General features: G+C 49.8%; 2 protein-coding genes across 4 annotated transcripts in view; both read left to right on the top strand.

Annotated features, from left to right (window-relative positions):
• The first annotated feature begins 1,483 nt into the window (after window positions 1-1,483).
• LOC139201980 (mixed lineage kinase domain-like protein) lies at window positions 1,484-13,802 on the top strand. The gene is made up of 11 exons (XM_070831434.1): window positions 1,484-1,623; window positions 4,869-5,322; window positions 6,514-6,612; window positions 6,753-6,930; window positions 7,501-7,601; window positions 7,691-7,826; window positions 8,691-8,775; window positions 8,857-8,999; window positions 10,459-10,508; window positions 11,099-11,239; window positions 13,664-13,802. The coding sequence occupies exons 2-11, from the start codon at window positions 4,875-4,877 to the stop codon at window positions 13,714-13,716; spliced, it is 1,434 nt and encodes a 477-aa protein (XP_070687535.1). The 5' UTR covers window positions 1,484-1,623; window positions 4,869-4,874; the 3' UTR covers window positions 13,717-13,802.
• A 762-nt stretch (window positions 13,803-14,564) lies between these two features.
• rfwd3 (ring finger and WD repeat domain 3) overlaps window positions 14,565-19,378 on the top strand; it is a 9,402-nt gene continuing 4,588 nt past the window's right edge. Inside the window, exons 1-8 of one of the 3 annotated variants that reach the window (XM_070831428.1) lie at window positions 14,565-14,831; window positions 15,797-16,062; window positions 16,324-16,604; window positions 16,694-16,752; window positions 17,067-17,264; window positions 17,411-17,502; window positions 18,133-18,247; window positions 19,088-19,331. In XM_070831428.1, coding sequence (XP_070687529.1) covers window positions 14,571-14,831; window positions 15,797-16,062; window positions 16,324-16,604; window positions 16,694-16,752; window positions 17,067-17,264; window positions 17,411-17,502; window positions 18,133-18,247; window positions 19,088-19,331 — 1,516 coding nt within the window. In that variant the 5' untranslated portion in view covers window positions 14,565-14,570. Of the gene's footprint in view, window positions 14,860-15,796; window positions 16,063-16,323; window positions 16,605-16,693; window positions 16,753-17,066; window positions 17,265-17,410; window positions 17,503-18,132; window positions 18,248-19,087; window positions 19,332-19,378 lie in introns of all 3 variants that reach the window. The other 2 variants (XM_070831430.1, XM_070831429.1) reach the window with 2 other exon arrangements.

Raw genomic sequence — 19,378 nt, 5'->3', positions numbered from 1 at the left:
CCAATCAGAGGACGCTTCTTTATAGACTGATACCGACCAATCAGAGGACGCTTCTTTACACAGACTGATACCGACCAATCAGAGGACGCTTCTTTATAGACTGATACCGACCAATCAGAGGACGCTTCTTTATACAGACTGATACCGACCAATCAGAGGACGCTTCTTTATAGACTGATACCGACCAATCAGAGGACGCTTCTTTACACAGACTGATACCGACCAATCAGAGGACGCTTCTTTATAGACTGATACCGACCAATCAGAGGACGCTTCTTTATAGACTGATACCGACCAATCAGAGGACGCTTCTTTACAGACTGATACCGACCAATCAGAGGACGCTTCTTTATAGACTGATACCGACCAATCAGAGGACGCTTCTTTATACAGACTGATACCGACCAATCAGAGGACGCTTCTTTATACAGACTGATACCGACCAATCAGAGGACGCTTCTTTATACAGACTGATACCGACCAATCAGAGGACGCTTCTTTACAGACTGATACCGACCAATCAGAGGACGCTTCTTTATACAGACTGATACCGACCAATCAGAGGACGCTTCTTTATACAGACTGATACCGACCAATCAGAGGACGCTTCTTTATACAGACTGATACCGACCAATCAGAGGACGCTTCTTTAGACGGACTGATACCGACCAATCAGAGGACGCTTCTTTAGACGGACTGATACCGACCAATCAGAGGACGCTTCTTTAGACGGACTGATACCGACCAATCAGAGGACGCTTCTTTACACAGACTGATACCGACCAATCAGAGGACGCTTCTTTATAGACTGATACCGACCAATCAGAGGACGCTTCTTTATAGACTGATACCGACCAATCAGAGGACGCTTCTTTACAGACTGATACCGACCAATCAGAGGACGCTTCTTTACACAGACTGATACCGACCAATCAGAGGACGCTTCTTTATAGACTGATACCGACCAATCAGAGGACGCTTCTTTATAGACTGATACCGACCAATCAGAGGACGCTTCTTTATACAGACTGATACCGACCAATCAGAGGACGCTTCTTTACAGACTGATACCGACCAATCAGAGGACGCTGACTGTGTTTACTTTGTTCTGTTCACTGGTTGTTTAGTTTAGGTTGGTCTGGTTAGGTTCCCTTCACTGTGGCACTGTTCCATTTCACTCCAAACTAGCTGCCTCTGTGTCTCCACCACTAATCATGGATAAAGTTGAGCTCTTCCTGTCCTTTCCAGTCTGTCTGCCTGCCTGCCTGTCTGTCTGCCTGTCTGTCTGAATGAAAGCTGACATGAGAAGCATCTAGAAGTGAAATGCAGTGACTAAAACCATCAGTCTGCTGCTGACAGCTCAGATCAGCCTGAAGCCTCCAGGCCTCCTGCAGCCGCTCACTTCTGCTTCTGCTTCAAGGAAAAGATAAGTCAGGGTGTGTCAGAGGCAGCGAGGGGGGGCTGCAACTGTCGCAGAGGAACAGGAAGTGAGCAGCAGAGGGAGGAGCTGAATAATTTCAGTTTCTACCAGAACACAACTGAGACGGAAGGAGGTCTGCCGGTAAACAACCTTTAACCTGGTGATCTGACAGGAAGCTGCTCTCAGCTGGACGTCCACAGCAGGTCAGTCCGCTAAGGTGTAGGTATAGGTGTCACACAGCGAGACACCCCCAGGTGGTGTTCCCTCCAGGGCAGCAGGAGATTAACAACAGCCCCCAGACTGACGAAGCCTGTCTGAGTGAGAGGAGTCCAGGTTTGTAGGGTAATGCACGCTTAGAGCCTGATGGAGCTGCTGAGGAGTCAGTGGGGGGGGGTTGGTTCGGTGGGGGGGTTGGTTCGGTGTCTGAATCAGGTGCTGCTGTCAGAACTCAGACAAACAGAGGAACCACAGAGTGGCATCGGAGCATCAGACTGAGCAGCTCTTCTCTGGATGCTTCCCTCTGCTGGTTAACTGCTGCTCCACATGCATGTTCTGACATGAGCCTCCACTTTATTTCTGCCATCTGTTCCGTCTGCAGAACTCCTAGAACCCTAAACACATGCACCTAATGTGACGTTATACTTTATATACCAGTATAAAACATAGTGACTGAGTTTACAGCAGACTGCTAACATGTAAAAGTGTCTGATAGCTGCTCTGAGAAACTTTTAACTGGTTGTTATTTTCACTTTGGGGGGGTGGACGGGCAGTTCAGTTGATCCATCTGTGTGATGATCTGTGGTTCAGACGTTCATGGTCCCCTCAGGATGAACCTTGATCACGTTATCGATCCTCTGACTTTAGCGCCTCCATCGGGTCACCATGTTAACGTGTCCAACACTTCAAACAGCTGCAGACCTGAAGACAGGGGCGCCCCCAGAAATTTTTCACAGGGGGGGCCAGATAGGGCCAGTGAAAATCCTGGGGTGACACACCAAAACCAAAAACAATAACGGAATTTCTAGAAGCAAAGCTGTTGTAAGTATTGAGGCTAGTCAAGATCAATGAGAGTTAAGGAATCATGTACTCATATACTTTCTAATTTTACAGTTAATGTTACTTAGATGTACATGGACTAATACAGTACAAGCCTGTTTTATTAAGTGTTGGTTTATTTATGAGTTAGGACATTCATTGTTCTAATAGGGTAGTTGTGTTATACAGCTTTACTATTAGGGAGTACATTCATGTAATGAACTAAACAGTTACAGGGACCAAGTCTACTCAAGTTTAAAAGCACCACACAGAGGCCTTTGATTGTTTTCAGTACAGCTTTATTCTGCTGTAAACATGTAAACAAAGCATTGTCTTTGACAGCAGACATTTGACCACAGCTCTGAGAGGATTCTAGCCATGTGAGCACTGTACCACTGTAAGACTGTAGTCTTTCTTGAAGCCTCGTCTTCTGCCCCCTTGAAGAGTACGAGGGAAAAACTTGAGATGCTGCTGATGTTGACTGGGAAATATCTGTGATGAAACATGAGGACGATAAGTTACTCTGAATTTAAAATAGCAGCAGCAAAACCAACGGTAATAACATGAGTAGCTGTTCATAGTAATCAGATTACAGTTGTATTATGGACCCACAGTCAGTTCTGTTCTGACTGTTCAAACTCTTCTACCAGTAAACATGAACAAGAAGCTTTCTGTTGTTGCACCAGGATTCATAACTCAGTGTTGACACCTTGTTACCACACGTTTATCCAGGTGAAGTTACTCTCTTGCCATTCATTTCCTCATGAGGGACCCTGTTCTCAGCTCACCTGTTGGTCCAGCAGTAGGATGAACAGCTGTGTCCTGTCTGACCTGCTGCCTTACTTCTTCATGTTCTCAGCTCACCTGTTGGTCCAGCAGTAGGATGAACAGCTGTGTCCTGTCTGACCTGCTGCCTTACTTCTTCATGTTCTCAGCTCACTTGTTGGTCCAGCAGTAGGATGAACAGCTGTGTCCTGTCTGACCTGCTGCCTTACTTCTTCCCTGTTCTCTGGACCTTTCACCTGCTCCTCTGCACTGCCCTGCTCTGTCTCTGTCCCTGTCTGGTCATGGGTTTGCTCGGCGGTCTTATCTTGGCCTGCATCATCGCACATATGGAAGAGATGTCCGTAGACTTTCTCTTCATTGTCTGAACATTGCCACAGCATCACGGCACAGGTGCTGGTGATCCTTAACACAAGCTAATGAGATGCTCAGTAACAGAGAGCAGCCAGCAGGAGGTTCAGCACAGACACAGTTTACCAAACACACACTATTTGTTCTAAAAGTAAGTACTGTTTGACTGACTTACCTGTTGGTAGTCTGGTTGTCTCAACAGCTGCCGTTGAAAGTGACTTCCACTGTTTGTCTCTGAGTTTGGGCAGCAGCTGTGTTAGCATCGTCACTGATAGCATGTTAGCAAGCTACAGACGACCAGGCACTTGTTGATGTGTCGCCATGTGCTTGTGTCCCTTCATTTCTGATTATCTTTAATAGCTGGTAAACATGATTTAGTAACGATACACAGACGCTAACATTAGCTAGATAGCATCAGCTAGCATGCACTGTCACAACTAGCCCCTGTGATTTAAAAGTGTTTGTTACACACCTGAACATGAATATCTTTTAGCATTCATTCTAGCTGCTGCTGTTTAACATTTCATCTTCCAGCTCAGGTGAGGGAAAAGGTCAAATGTGACACCGTTATATGATTCATAGCCACATATTAAGATCTGACTGTGAGGTTTTTATTTTATTCTTATTGTCCATACTGTGGTGCTGTCAGAGAGTGTTTCACTCCATCAGGGTGAATTATTGACGGGCCGTCTCCCCGCTCACCTGAAGGCTTGGCTCAGTGTTTCCTGATCGGATGTGGGAGACCTTCCCTCAGGAAAAGTTCTCTGCACATAACATCAGCTCAGTTCACCTGTCAAAAAAGCCTCTTACATTACAGTCACATCAGCTACGTTCAACACAGAGAGGTAAAATGTGAGCTTAAATCCCTGTTTTAGTGAATGTAGTCTGGTGTGTGTGCTGTTTGTGGTTAAACCAAAAGGATCTTCCAGGTCTCTCTCTGTAGGGATCCTTTCCATGATGCTGTCACACACTTAGAATAACACTCTGAGCCTGTCAGTGGATCAAACAAGCTCTTTTAGTGGACCTACTGTGATCAGGTGCAGTTGTCCCAAAGGATCACGTTGCAGCCATTGCAGCCCGTTTGGTGGCTGCTGGCTGAGGTGATCTACTGGTGATCTACTGGACCAGTTCCAGCACTTTTACTACCTACCAGTCACTCAGACACCAGGATGTGGACAGAGAGGAGCCAGGGGGAGAAACAGGGGAGTGACCCTTTAACTGTCTCACCTAATCAACTCTGATTCCCTTCCCTTCGCTGACTTCCTGTCTGTCTCTCCAGCTGATCATGGACCTCGTAGACCCCATCCTGGCTGTGGCCTCACAGATCTACACTCTGGTTGAAAGGGTGAAGGCCAATAAGAAGCGCTGCCACCGAGTGTCTGACCGGGTCAGAGCGCTGGAGGAGCTGCTGAGGTCCATCCAACGGAGGCAGGCAGTACGGACGTGTGCAGACGTAGAGAAGGCTCTCAGGGAGCTCTCCTTCACCCTGAAATCAGCTCAGGAGCTCATCAAGAAATACACCCTGGCCAACTGGATGGAGCGCGTCCTGAACTCCAACAGCCATGGAGACGAGTTCAGCAGCATCAACGAACGGCTGAACGACGCCTTCCAGGTGCTGTCTGGAACCCTGCAGGTGGAGCAGGGGAACATGCTGTACCAGGTGTTTGAGCTGGCCTCCAGAGAGAGGGAGGACGAGGTGGACGGGAGGGAGGACGACACGGAGCTGAAGAAGTGTGAGAGACGCTGATCAGTCGGCCTGCATGAGCTGAGATCTGATCTTCAAGGGTTAATGTTAAAAACATCAGGATGAATGATGGTGAAGATGTAAAACCTTCAGCCCCCTCCACACGTATGCAGATGCTTCTAGAAATGCATTTTCTCCCCAACAGTGTTTCTCCGCACACGCACAACAAAAAACAATTCGATGCTCTGTCTCTTCCTTCAAATCACTTTTAAAGTCCAACGCTTTTCATCAGCTGCTCATCAGTGTTTCATCTGTTGTTTCAGGACAGTTTAGTTGGTTTTATTCTCTCAGCGTTGAGTTTGTGTCAGTTTGATCAGTCTGAGTCTGAGACTGAGTAGTGAACAAAGAGGTGGATTCAAAACTATTATGTCAAAATATTTATCGGCCTCCGCACGGCGCCGTGATGATCAAATAAAGCTGGTTGCCATGGAAACGTGGAATTAAACCAATATTATCCAACATACATCACGGCCGTCTGCAGAGAGCCGGACTGGACGAAACCGTTCCCAGATATAAAAGTGCCTGGATGGAGCATGGAGGACTAACATCACAGGCCTGCCGGACTTCCTGTTAGCCCTGTGCTAACTTCCTGTTAGCCCTGTGCTAATATCCTGTTAGCTCTGTACTAACTTGAATGGGTAATTATTTAATTGTTTGGCTCTTCCAGACTTTCCAAATGTTTTCAGACTGAATGGATCAAACTCTGATGGGAAAATTAGTAATTTCTCCTGAGATGTCTTTCACAATGGTTGACACACATAAACAAACCATTTTGGCTTCATGGAGCACGCTCAGTACATATAAACAACAACTGTAATGATTCCCTAAAGCTCCGTTTTCAGTGAACCAGAACGCTGTTTTTTGCTGTTTTTGTGTGTGCAGGAGGCCAAAACACAGAGGAAATGAAATGTTCAGAACGATCTGTATGTGTGTGGACGAGGCCTGAAACATACAGCTCAGCTCAGCTGTATGAGAGGAGAAAGCACACTGTGCTATTACTTAAAACCTTTATTGAAAATATATTGTTCGGGTCCCCAGGCCTTCATCAGGTACAATCAGGGACCTAAACGTTGTATTTTCCATTTAAGTTTTTGGAAAGTTTGTACCTTGTCTCCGTCACAACTGTCTACAAGAAGAAGTGTGCAGGACTCAGTGTGTCCTCTTGGTTTGGTCTCCTCAGTGCTTCTGGACCACATGAAGCAGCAGCAGGAGAAAGCTGAGGCCATGCGGAGAGAGTTTGAACACGTCAAAGTCAACGTGGAAAAGGTCATCGAGATCTGTGAGTACAGTGAAACACACAGCAGGAAGGTTTGTTAGGAAAATGACCCCATGATGGGGTTGGTTGGCACAGTGTGTCAGAGGGGTCGTCCTCCCCCCTGGACAAAACAAAACCTTCACCTGAGTCCATGTGTTTGACAGTGAATAAGCCCAGAGTGACCGATGAAGCCATCCGTATGATCAAAGCAGACGAGCTGAAGTACGAACATCCCAAACAGCCCTTCATGACCACGTCGACCTCCGAGGTGTACAGGGGGAGGTACCGCGGCTTCACCGTCGCCATCAAGAGATACACGGAGCCTGTGAACACCAGCCCCAGGTCTGTCCAGGCCAGTCCAGCTCTGTTTCATGTCATAAAGTCATACATTAAGTTGTCTTGGAAGGCTCAGTTCATTTGTAGACTCCACGTTTCCAAAACAAAACTGGTTCCTCTGGTTTGTTTTTGGGGTCTAAGGATGGAGGATGTTGCTGCGCTGATTGCAAAACCCTCTGAGGCCAATGCATCACATCCGGGAACCTAATATTAGATTAATTAAAGTAAAACTGGTTTGGATTTGTAGCCCTACAGCTAAACTAAGCTCTACACTGGCTAACGAGCAGTGCAGCAGCTAACATACAAGCATGTAGCGTTAGCGTGTAGCATGTTGCCATAAAACTCTTCTATCAGGATTGTTTTCAGACCTGGCACTGCCTCTGTGTTATAAATGCAGCCTTCATTTCTGAACCAGTTTAAACCAACCTAAACCAACCTGAACCAGTCTGGACCAGTCAGGACGGTATTGTAATAATGGCCGGTGGGCTGTACATTATCACTTATGTGTTGTCAGTGTGTGTTGTGAGAGTGTGTAATGACTGTTTGCTCAGAGTGTGACGTGCTGTTACTGTGCAGGGAGGTGCGCGACATCTTCAATAAGGAGGTTGAGACCATGAAGCGGTTCGAGTCTCCAAACATCCTGCGTGTGTTTGGAATCTGTGTCCAGGACGAGGACGGTGAGTTGACAACAGATCATCAGAGTATCAGAAAATCAGGCGTATTGCCCCTTTAAAGTTACGTGGGGTGTCCCTTTGACTGCCTGCAGGACCCTACCCTCAGTTCCTCATCATCATGGAGTACTGTGAGAAGGGGAGCCTCCGTCAGGTCCTGGACTCAGACTGCAGACTGTCCTGGACCAAGAAGGCTCGCATGTGTCGGGATGCCGCTCGGGGCCTTTACCGGTCAGTCCGCCACCATCAATAACCATCACTGATCAGTCAGTCCGCCATCATCAATAACCATCACTGATCAGTCAGTCCGCCATCATCAATAACCATCACTGATCAGTCAGTCCGCCACCATCAATAACCATCACTGATCAGTCAGTCCGCCACCATCAATAACCATCACTGATCAGTCAGTCAGTAGGGGGGGCAGGTTAATAATTGCACATATGCAACGTCCAGTTAGACTTTCAAAATAAAGTTCAGTAAGCAATAATGTGGACAAAGTCAGGTGACCCTCGTGGTGATGGTGGCGGTAGTCAGGTGACCCTCGTGGTGAAGGTGGCGGTAGTCAGGTGACCCTCGTGGTGATGGTGGCGGTAGTCAGGTGACCCTCGTGGTGATGGTGGCGGTAGTCAGGTGACCCTCGTGGTGAAGGTGGCGGTAGTCAGGTGACCTTCGTGGTGAAGGTGGCGGTAGTCAGGTGACCCTCGTGGTGATGGTGGCGGTAGTCAGGTGACCCTCGTGGTGATGGTGGCGGTAGTCAGGTGACCCTCGTGGTGAAGGTGGCGGTAGTCAGGTGACCCTCGTGGTGAAGGTGACTGTAGTCAGGTGACCCTCGTGGTGATGGTGGCGGTAGTCAGGTGACCCTCGTGGTGAGCAGTTTAGCCGTGTGGAGACAGAGCTGCTGTGTAGTGTTTCAGTGTATCTGGTGACCTTGTGCGACCTGGCGGGTGTTCAGTGAGCGGTGGGTCACAGTCTCAGGTGGGTCACCTGTCAGAAGGTGTGCGTAGGCTGAAACACCTCAACACGGTGGAGTTAATGTTCTTCTTCATGTGATAAACGTGTCGGGATCATGACGCCGTCTCTGTCGTCTCTCAGGCTGCATCAGACTGAAGAAAAGTCAAAGGTTCACGGGTGCATCAACAGCAGCAAGTTCCTGGTGGCTGAAGGCTACACAGTCAAGGTAGGAGCCCAGTGCATGCTGGGAATGCTGGAGTGGGTTTTAAGGGTTGAATTAGAGACAAATGACGGTTGTCGTTTCCAGCTGGGGGGTTTTGAGCTGTCGAAGACGGAGACGTCGCTGAAGAAGCCGGCGAGGGACAGAGAGATCCACTCTTTGTGTTACTCGTCTCCGCAGATGCTCCACGACATCAACCACAGCTACAGCAAAGAGTGTGAGATGTACAGGTGAGACAGGCGGCACTCACCTGGGGGGGTCTGTTCAGTCTGGGGGGTCACTCATACACTGGGCTCTCGGCTTCACCAGCCACCAGGATGGCAGGTACACATGCTGAGAGGACACCGAGTCTCCATCCTGTGTCTGTCTGTCCTCCTGTCTGCCCTCCTGTCTGTGCTCCTGTCTGCCCTCCTGTCTATGCTCCTGTCTGTCCTCCTGTCTGCCCTCCTGTCTGTGCTCCTGTCTGCCCTCCTGTCTGTGCTCCTGTCTGTCCTCCTGTCTGCCCTCCTGTCTATGCTCCTGTCTGTCTTCCTGTCTGCCCTCCTGTCTGCCCTCCTGTCTATGCTCCTGTCTGCCCTCCTGTCTATGCTCCTGTCTGTCTTCCTGTCTGCCCTCCTGTCTGTCCTCCTGTCTGTGCTCCTGTCTGCCCTCCTGTCTGCCCTCCTGTCTGTCCTCCTGTCTGCCCTCCTGTCTATGCTCCTGTCTGCCCTCCTGTCTGTGCTCCTGTCTGTCCTCCTGTCTATGCTCCTGTCTGTCTTCCTGTCTGCCCTCCTGTCTGTCCTCCTGTCTGCCCTCCTGTCTGTGCTCCTGTCTGCCCTCCTGTCTGTGCTCCTGTCTGCCCTCGTGTCTATGCTCCTGTCTGCCCTCCTGTCTGTCCTCCTGTCTATGCTCCTGTCTGCCCTCCTGTCTGTCCTCCTGTCTGCCCTCCTGTCTGCCCTCCTGTCTATGCTCCTGTCTGTCCTCCTGTCTGCCCTCCTGTCTATGCTCCTGTCTATGCTCCTGTCTGCCCTCCTGTCTATGCTCCCGTCTGTCCTCCTGTCTGTCCTCCTGTCTGCCCTCCTGTCTATGCTCCTGTCTATGCTCCTGTCTGCCCTCCTGTCTGTCCTCCTGTCTATGCTCCTGTCTGCCCTCCTGTCTATGCTCCTGTCTGCCCTCCTGTCTGTCCTCCTGTCTGCCCTCCTGTCTGTCCTCCTGTCTGCCCTCCTGTCTGCCCTCCTGTCTATGCTCCTGTCTGTCCTCCTGTCTGCCCTCCTGTCTATGCTCCTGTCTATGCTCCTGTCTGCCCTCCTGTCTATGCTCCCGTCTGTCCTCCTGTCTGTCCTCCTGTCTGCCCTCCTGTCTATGCTCCTGTCTATGCTCCTGTCTGCCCTCCTGTCTGTCCTCCTGTTTATGCTCCTGTCTGTCCTCCTGTCTGCCCTCCTGTCTGCCCTCCTGTCTGTCCTCCTGTCTGCCCTCCTGTCTGTCCTCCTGTCTGCCCTCCTGTCTGCCCTCCTGTCTGCCCTCCTGTCTGCCCTCCTGTCTGCCCTGTTTCCTGCTTCCTGCTTCCTGCTTCCTGTTTCCTGTTTCCTGTGTGTGAAGAGTCTGGGTCGACTCAAAGGTGCCTGACATTAAACGTAGAGGTTTTTGCTGATGAAGGTGGCCTGTTGTCTCCTGAGGGTGAATCACTGATGTGTGAATGTTGTCTTCCAGCTTTGGGATCGTCATGTGGGAGCTTGCGACCCGTCAGAGACCTTTTGAAGGTTCGTACCATCCCGACCTCTCTGATTTTAGCGTCCAGGACTCCTTTAGATCCTCTAGGCTGAAAGTCAGTGGATCAATGAAGTGATGACGGTTCGTCCTGAGGGGACCGTGAACGTCTGAAGCACAGACCATCTGCTGCTAGCAGAGCTGGAAGCTAACGACACACTTCATGTGATCCTCTGCCTGAACCCTCGACCGCATGAGTCATTAGTTCAACATGATAAAAAGGCTCTTTATTACTTAAAATGACTCAAATGATGAACATATGGAAACAATTTAATTTGACCATTTGAATAAAAACCTCTTCACCTCTAAACCTTTTTAATGATCGTAGTCGACTTTGGGACCCTCTCAGTGTCACGTCTCCATGGTAACAGAATTTATTGGTCATTTAATGTGATCAATTATTTCTCCTGACAAAGTTTAAGAACCTTTTCACAACTCGACAGACTTCACACCAGACGCACCAAAGTCCATTTAAAAAACACTTAATTTCCCCAAAGAGCACTGAGGTTCTGTAGGTACCTGATCAGAGGTGAGTCAGCCTGACACCTGATCACTTCTTCATGTTTCCTCACGATCCCTCCAGGTTACAGGAGCAAAGAGATCTATGAGAAAGTGTGTGAGGAGAGATTTCAGGAGCCGCTGCCCGCCGACTGTCCTGAGCCTCTGCAGCAGCTGATCGACGCCTGTCGGGCCTACGACAGCTTCCTGAGGCCGTCGGCTGGAGGTAACTGACAGGAGCCGTCATCCTCAGCACACACTGTGACCTCCACACAGCCTCCAGCTACCGTAACTACCATAACTACCATAACTACCATTACAGCCTCCAGCTACCGTAACTACCATAACTACCATAACAGCCTCCAGCTACCGTAACTACCATTACAGCCTCCAGCTACCATAACTACCATTACAGCCTCCAGCTACCGTAACTACCATAACTACCATAACAGCCTCCAGCTACCGTAACTACTGTAACTACCATAACTACCATTACAGTCTCCAGCTACCGTAACTACCATAACTACCATAACTACCATAACTACCATTACAGCCTCCAGCTACCGTAACTACCATAACTACCATAACTACCATTACAGCCTCCAGCTACCGTAACTACCATAACTACCATAACAGCCTCCAGCTACCGTAACTACTGTAACTACCATAACTACCATTACAGTCTCCAGCTACCGTAACTACCATAACTACCATAACTACCATTACAGCCTCCAGCTACCGTAACTACCATAACTACCATAACTACCATTACAGTCTCCAGCTACCGTAACTACCATAACTACCATAACTACCATTACAGCCTCCAGCTACCGTAACTACCATAACTACCATAACTACCATTACAGCCTCCAGCTACCGTAACTACCATAACTACCATAACAGCCTCCAGCTACCGTAACTACCATTACAGCCTCCAGCTACCATAACTACCATTACAGCCTCCAGCTACCGTAACTACCATAACTACCATAACAGCCTCCAGCTACCGTAACTACTGTAACTACCATAACTACCATTACAGTCTCCAGCTACCGTAACTACCATAACTACCATAACAGCCTCCAGCTACCATAACTGCCATAACTACCATTACAGCCTCCAGCTACCGTAACTACCATAACTACCATAACAGCCTCCAGCTACCATAACTACCATAACTACCATTACAGCCTCCAGCTACCGTAACTACCATAACTACCAGAACAGCCTCCAGCTACCATAACTACCATAACTACCATTACAGCCTCCAGCTACCGTAACTACCATAACTACCATAACAGCCTCCAGCTACCATAACTACCATTACAGCCTCCAGCTACCACAACTACCATAACTACCATTACAGCCTCCAGCTACCATAACTACCATTACAGCCTCCAGCTACCATAACTACCATAACTACCATTACAGCCTCCAGCTACCATAACTACCATAACAGCCTCCAGCTACCATAACGACCATAACTACCATTACAGCCTCCAGCTACCATAATTACCATAACTACCATTACAGCCTCCAGCTACCGTAACTACCATAACAACCATAACAGCCTCCAGCTACCATAACTACCATTACAGCCTCCAGCTACCACAACTACCATAACTACCATAACAGCCTCCAGCTACCATAACTACCATAACTACCATTACAGCCTCCAGCTACCGTAACTACCATAACTACCATAACAGCCTCCAGCTACCATAACTACCATTACAGCCTCCAGCTACCGTAACTACCATAACTACCAGAACAGCCTCCAGCTACCATAACTACCATAACTACCATTACAGCCTCCAGCTACCGTAACTACCATAACTACCATAACAGCCTCCAGCTACCATAACTACCATTACAGCCTCCAGCTACCACAACTACCATAACTACCATAACAGCCTCCAGCTACCATAACTACCATTACAGCCTCCAGCTACCATAACTACCATAACTACCATTACAGCCTCCAGCTACCATAACTACCATAACAGCCTCCAGCTACCATAACGACCATAACTACCATTACAGCCTCCAGCTACCATAATTACCATAACTACCATTACAGCCTCCAGCTACCATAATTACCATAACTACCATTACAGCCTCCAGCTACCATAACTACCATTACAGCCTCCAGCTACCACAACTACCATAACAACCATAACAGCCTCCAGCTACCATAACTACCATTACAGCCTCCAGCTACCACAACTACCATAACTACCATAACAGCCTCCAGCTACCATAACTACCATAACTACCATTACAGCCTCCAGCTACCGTAACTACCATAACTACCATAACAGCCTCCAGCTACCATAACTACCATTACAGCCTCCAGCTACCATAACTACCATAACTACCATTACAGCCTCCAGCTACCGTAACTACCATAACTACCATAACAGCCTCCAGCTACCATAACTACCATAACAGCCTCCAGCTACCACAACTACCATAACTACCATTACAGCCTCCAGCTACCATAACGACCATAACAACAGTAACTACAGTGTGTGTGTGTGTGTGTGTGTCTCTGTGTGTGTGTGTGTGTGTGTGTGTGTGTGTCTCTGTGTGTGTGTGTGTCTGTGTGTGTGTGTGTGTCTGTGTGTGTGTCTCTGTGTGTGTGTGTCAGTGCTGGTGGACATGCTGCACAGCGTGGTGACTCAGCTGGAGGAGGGGAGATAAGGCTCTTCCTCCCTCGTCCTCTTCCTCAGCAGGACTCAGGCCTTCTGCTCGTCTTCAGGAGGAAGAATAAGGAGTGAATCATCTGAACCTCTGTGACCCCCAGCACCAGGGGGGGCACACTGGGTCTGTGTGGGGGGGCAGGGGTCTGGTTTAGGGTCTGGTTTATGATCTGGTTTAGAGTCTGGTTTATGGTCTGGTTTAGAGTCTGGTTTAGGGTCTGGGTCAGGTTTAGGGTCTGGTTTAGAGTCTGGTTTAGGGTCTGGGTCAGGTTTAGGGTCTGGTTTAGAGTCTGGTTTAGGGTCTGGGTCTGGTTTAGAGTCTGGTTTAGGGCCTAATTCTCCCTCACACAGGACACGATGGGACTTGACAGAGGAGGGTTAGATGAACCTTATTGATATGAACTCCGTCCTTCAGTTCATGTTGATGGATTCGGCTGCTTATGATGTCATGAGGTGAACATGAGACCTCCTCCAGCCTGTCAGCCGGTCCGCTGAAAACCTCCTGAGTCCCTCATTGCTTCTGCTCACTAAGAGGCTCCCAGTTATCGCTCCGTTCAATACATTAGAACATGTTGCTGTAGGAGGACCTCCAAATAGTAAGAACCTCAAAATGAGCAGAATGTTTAAATGAAAAATAGTAAACCAGAATTCAATAGAGCTGCTCTGCAGGAGAGCTTACAAAGAGTCTCAGTGCACAGAGAGATATCCTGACTCTGACAGATAAAAACACTTGTTTATTTTACTGTCTTTGTTGTTCCTGTTTCCTTACTAAACATTCTAGAGAGCAACTTAAAACCTGAGTTAACTTCCTTGTATTTGTTCACATATTTGGCCAATAAATCTGATTCTGAAAAAATGGGATCGTTTTTCATTTCAAATCTTCCTGCTGCGACTTCCGGTGAAATCGGGGTGACTGATCTTGACCACGTGAGCTCTCTGGCGGTGACGCAGCCGCGATGGGGGCGGAGCCGAGCGGTTTGGCGCCGGGAGATTCGATCCCTGCCGCGGGCCGGACAGCTCTACCGCCCCGGTCAGCTGGACGCATCCCGCCGCCTCAGACCCGCGAGATTACCCTATTCGGAGACATGCTGTTTCCGCGCGGGTCCTCCTGAGCAGGTGAACCGTCTCTTCCATCCAGGTAACGGTAGGTGTCTGCTGCCTGGTGCCGCTACAACCACAACCAAGTCGGTTAGCTAAGCTAGCTAACAGCTAGCCGGTCGTGCTAACCAAGCTAACTGCTCTTCAGAGGCGTGTTTACAGCCGTTAGCAGCTCCATTAGCAGCTGGGTTTTCACTGCTTTTACCGCCTCACACTTACGTCCGTGGGTACCAGGAGAGCAGAGCACCGAATTTTACTAAAGCGTTCATCACAAACCAGCGGAGTTTGAGCTGAAACTGTTTCCACACGGAGGCCTCGACCACCTCGGTCTAGAGTTCGGAGTGAAGCCAAAGAACGCGCCTCCTGGTCCCGCGGGACCTGCCTCCTGGTTCCCGCCGCTCACACAGCAGGGAGCTCAATGGGTGATAGGGGGAGTGTGTTGACAGTCAGACATCCACCTCTCGGTCAGTAGAGCCGGTGAATGCTAGCTAGCTTGTTAGCACAACTTGCAGGTTGTGTAACTTCTGACTTTGTGCAGACAGTTGGAGCAGAGTTTGTCTGCTCCGGGAGGACACCTGTCCAGGTGCCCAGAAACAGCTGGCAGATGGTGGTAACCCGTGATGAAGCTTTAACTGAGTCCCAGTTCAGTGTGTGTGTGTGTGTGGGGTGGGTGGGGGGGGCATACTAATGGCTACACTGTACTAATGTTCTGTACTAATGAGGCTCACAAAGTGTAAACAAAGACTAAAGTAATAATATTCTCTGTTAAACATCAGATCAGACAAACAGAGGCAGTCACAGCTCGCTAACGGTGGCTCTCAGGTGAGCTCAGAGCTCCCAGCATGCACCAGGCTGTGGGAGTGGGTGTGTCTGTGGCCCCATTAGACTGAACCCTCATTCAGACCTGCAGCGCAGAGAATCTCCAGTTCAGACGTCACAGTAAAGATGAAACCTGTGTCTAACCTGTGCCCCCCCCCCCCCAGATGGAGGCCATGGAGGTGGACTCCCCGGTGGAGATACAGGGAGGAAGCAGCAGGCCGCAGCAGGTCGCCGCCACCAGCACGCCGCAGGTCATCTCAGATCTGTCCGGCAGCAGCACTGAGGAGGACGAGGACGCTGGGGGAGGACGGACGGCCTCCCGCCTGCCGCCCAGGCTGCCCCCCACCTGGGCGTTCAGTCAGAGGGCGGTGGGCAGAGCCACGGCCCCACCCTCAGCAGCTCAGGGAGCGCCCATACGACGGAGACTCAGGTACCCGGAACGCACCAGTTACTAGTACCAGTTACTGTTACTAGTTACTAGTACCTGTTACTAGTACCAGTGCTACTACGCCTGTAGGTGGGCCCCTTATTGGTTGCTGTGCGCTGTCAATCATTTTCCTACTGCCATGGTTTCCATGACGACCAGCTGAATATGAATAAGACACTAGTTAGTTGGTTGTAATCTGTTCTCTCTCTCTCTCTGCCGTTTGTGTGGCTCTGCGCTGAATTCTAACCTGGTGTGCTGCTGCAGGCAGGGCCTCCGGGTGCACTACCCCAGCCAGACGGCAGCGCCCTCCAGAGGCTTCCCAGACTTCCTGCTGCGAGTGCCGGCCGCCAGCGTGGCCGAGCCGGAGTCCGGCAGCACCACCGAGGTCAGTGAGTCTGACGAGGAGGAGGAGGGAGCGGAAGAGGACGGGGGGGATGAAGAAGCCACTCCTGCTGCTGCGGAGCCTGTCAGCCTGGCGCCGCCCACCAGTCCTCGCCTCGGCGCCCCCATCGAGCACACGTCGCCGCAGACCGCCGGGCCGACCGGTGAGTGTGAGCAGCGTTTCCTTCATGGTGTTGGCGTGCGCGCTGAGCTCTGAGCCCACAGTGACTCCTCCCTTTTCACCTGTGTCCAGACTCCAGCCCCGCCTCCGCCGCAGGACCAAGGACAGACGTTCAGCATCAGGACGTCCAGGTGACCCTCACACCTTCAGTCCAGTTCAGCTCCAGTCACTGTGGTTACATGCAGAGAGCAGCCCTGTGTGCTCTCTGCACACACACCAGACTCCATTCACTAAAACAGGGATTTTAGCTCACAGAGCACAGGAGCTGCTGCTCTGCTGTGGAGGGATCTGTAGGGATCCTTTCCATAATGTTTGAAAACACCAGACTTCTCCTTTAGTAGGACTGATAATATTGATTTGTTTGGGTGCTGGAGGAGGTAAAAAAGCTCTGGGGGGGGGGGCATCGGGACATGATGTGTTACCCCCTGTACCCTGTCCCTCTCAGTCGGCCCCTGAGGCCTTGGCTCCTGTCCAGCCGTCTCCTGCTGAGGACGGTGAAGGTGACATCTGCACCATCTGCTTTGAGGCGTGGACGACGGCGGGCGAGCACAGACTGTCCGCTCTGCGCTGTGGACACCTCTTCGGCTTCACCTGCATCCAGCGCTGGCTGAAAGCTCAGGGCCCAGCTGCTAAATGTCCACAGGTCAGTGAGGTCACCGCATCAGTGCTCCTGCAGCGCTGGTGTCACAGCCTTCGTCTCGCACCTGATGATGATGATGATGATGATGATGATGATGATGATGATGATGATGATGATGATGATGATGTGCCTCTGTTGTTTGTCTTCAGTGCAACAAGAAAGCGAAGCGTTCGGACATCGTTCTGCTGTACGCTCCAAAGCTCAGAGCGCTCGACAACTCGGAGCAGGAGAACTTAAAGAAGTGAGTGAAGTTTGTGTGTGCTGATAGAAGCTAACGAGGAGCAGTGTCAAACACACCAGACTATTATTCACTAAAACAGGGATTTTAGAGAACAGGACACAGGAGCTGCTGCTCTGCTGCTGCCTCCATCAGGTAGTTTGTGACTTTGGTGTTTTAAAGGGTTAGTTCAGATCCAACACAATATTTAACACACAACAACAGACACACTGGCTGATGGAGGCAGCAGCAGAGCAGCGACTCTAAAATCCCTGTTTTAGTGAATGTAGTCTGGTGTGTGTGCAGAGAGCTAAAATCCCTGTTTTAGTGAATGTAGTCTGGTGTGTGTGCAGAGAGCTAAAATCCCTGTTTTAGTGAATGTAGTCTGGTGTGTGTGCTGTTTGTGGTTAAACCAAAAGGATCTTCCAGGTCTCTCTCTGTAGGGATCCTTTCCATGATGCTGTCACACACTCAGAATAACTGCCCTTCAGTTTTCCCCCCTCTTGTACAAATATGAAGCACAGGGTGAAAGCAGATTTTGAACTAGAATTTATTAACAGTATTGATGAAAGTTCTATTGATGTATGTCTGTCCCGGTGATTCCTGATGCGTCCGTCTTATGTGTGGTAAAATAATGACTCGTGTGGTCTGAAGGTCTCTGCAGCAGGAGCAGTCTCTGCGGAGGAAGGCTGAACTGGAGTCGGCTCAGTACAAACTGAAGCTGCAGGTCGTCACCAACCAGTACGGACAAGCACAACAAGAGCTGCAGGTACGAGCCGAGTGCTTGTTGTATCTTCTCTGATGCCGATGATGTGAAAGGAAACGTCCGCTGACAACGACTTAGTGCATAAAAATAGGTTTATTGCAAAAAGGTCAGTTGTCTAACAGGCACCACGGAAGCCTGGGAAGACGCTCAGCCAATAGGAGGAACAGACGGCGTGACCACCAGCCGGATCTGCCGTCTCTGTCCTCGTCTTCTCTGGTCACCTCTTATACCCTTTTAACCGCCAAGCTCAACACCTGGTGTCTTTGTTAAAATGCAAAGGAATGTACCATAAAAATCTACAACCGTCTGTGTCCAGATAAGGAGGCAAAGATCAGGTCACTCCTGCCGAGGGCCTGCTGTCCAGATAAACAGACACCATCATAAATCACAGCCCTTACATGCACACACCAGATCCCTTCAGATCACTTCAGATCTTTTCTTTGGATCAATGATGGAGGTCTTATGGACCCTCATGACTCCAGCTGCAGCGTTAAAGCAACAATACTGTTCATTTAAATACAAAATCACAGCTGAAGCCAAAACAAGATCCACCAAGAGAGAAGCTCAGTTTGAGCTGCAGTTCATCACTGGTAGAACAGTGATGTTCTATTGATGTTCCAGTGATGTTCTACTGATGTTCTACTGATGTTCCAGTGATGTTCTACTGATGTTCCTGTGATGTGATGTTATGTTCCAGTGATGTTCCTGTGATGTGATGTTATGTTCCAGTGATGTTCTTGTGATGTTCCAGTGATGTTCCAGTGATGTTCCAGTGATGTTCCTGTGATGTTCTGCATCAGTGAGTACTTTAATGTGTTGGTATTTATCCCCCCCCCCATATAGGAGCTCAGGGCTCTGATGGCTCAGGCTGGTAGAAGCTCACTTCCCTCCTCCTCCTCGTCCTCCTCGGCGTCGTCCTTGCTGTTCGGGGTGTCCCAGAGGGCGGACGGATCCAGGACGGGCCAGTACAGCTTCTCCAAGGCGGTGCTGGTGTCTCAGGCGGGGGGGTCCAGGGTCCTGTCCTACTGTGAACCTCTGAGCTGCCTGCTGGCCTCGCAGCCTTCCCCCCACTCCACGCTGGTGCCTGGTGAGACGCCGTCCTCTCTTTTCTTCCAGTAGCAGCTTCAGCTCTAG

This window comes from Pempheris klunzingeri, chromosome 5 (assembly GCF_042242105.1).
Source record: "Pempheris klunzingeri isolate RE-2024b chromosome 5, fPemKlu1.hap1, whole genome shotgun sequence".
In the NCBI taxonomy this organism is placed as follows: domain Eukaryota; kingdom Metazoa; phylum Chordata; class Actinopteri; order Acropomatiformes; family Pempheridae; genus Pempheris; species Pempheris klunzingeri.
Note: the sequence above shows the minus strand (reverse complement) of the source record. Positions and strands in the feature narration are given on the sequence as shown.

Coding starts and splice junctions, on each gene's coding strand:
- LOC139201980 (XM_070831434.1), top strand. CDS start 4,875: ATGGACCTCGTAGACCCCATCCTGGCTGTGGCCTCACAGATCTACACT. Junction 5,323..6,513: donor CGACACGGAGCTGAAGAAGT/GTGAGAGACGCT, acceptor TGGTCTCCTCAG/TGCTTCTGGACCACATGAAG. Junction 7,827..8,690: donor GCCGCTCGGGGCCTTTACCG/GTCAGTCCGCCA, acceptor GTCGTCTCTCAG/GCTGCATCAGACTGAAGAAA.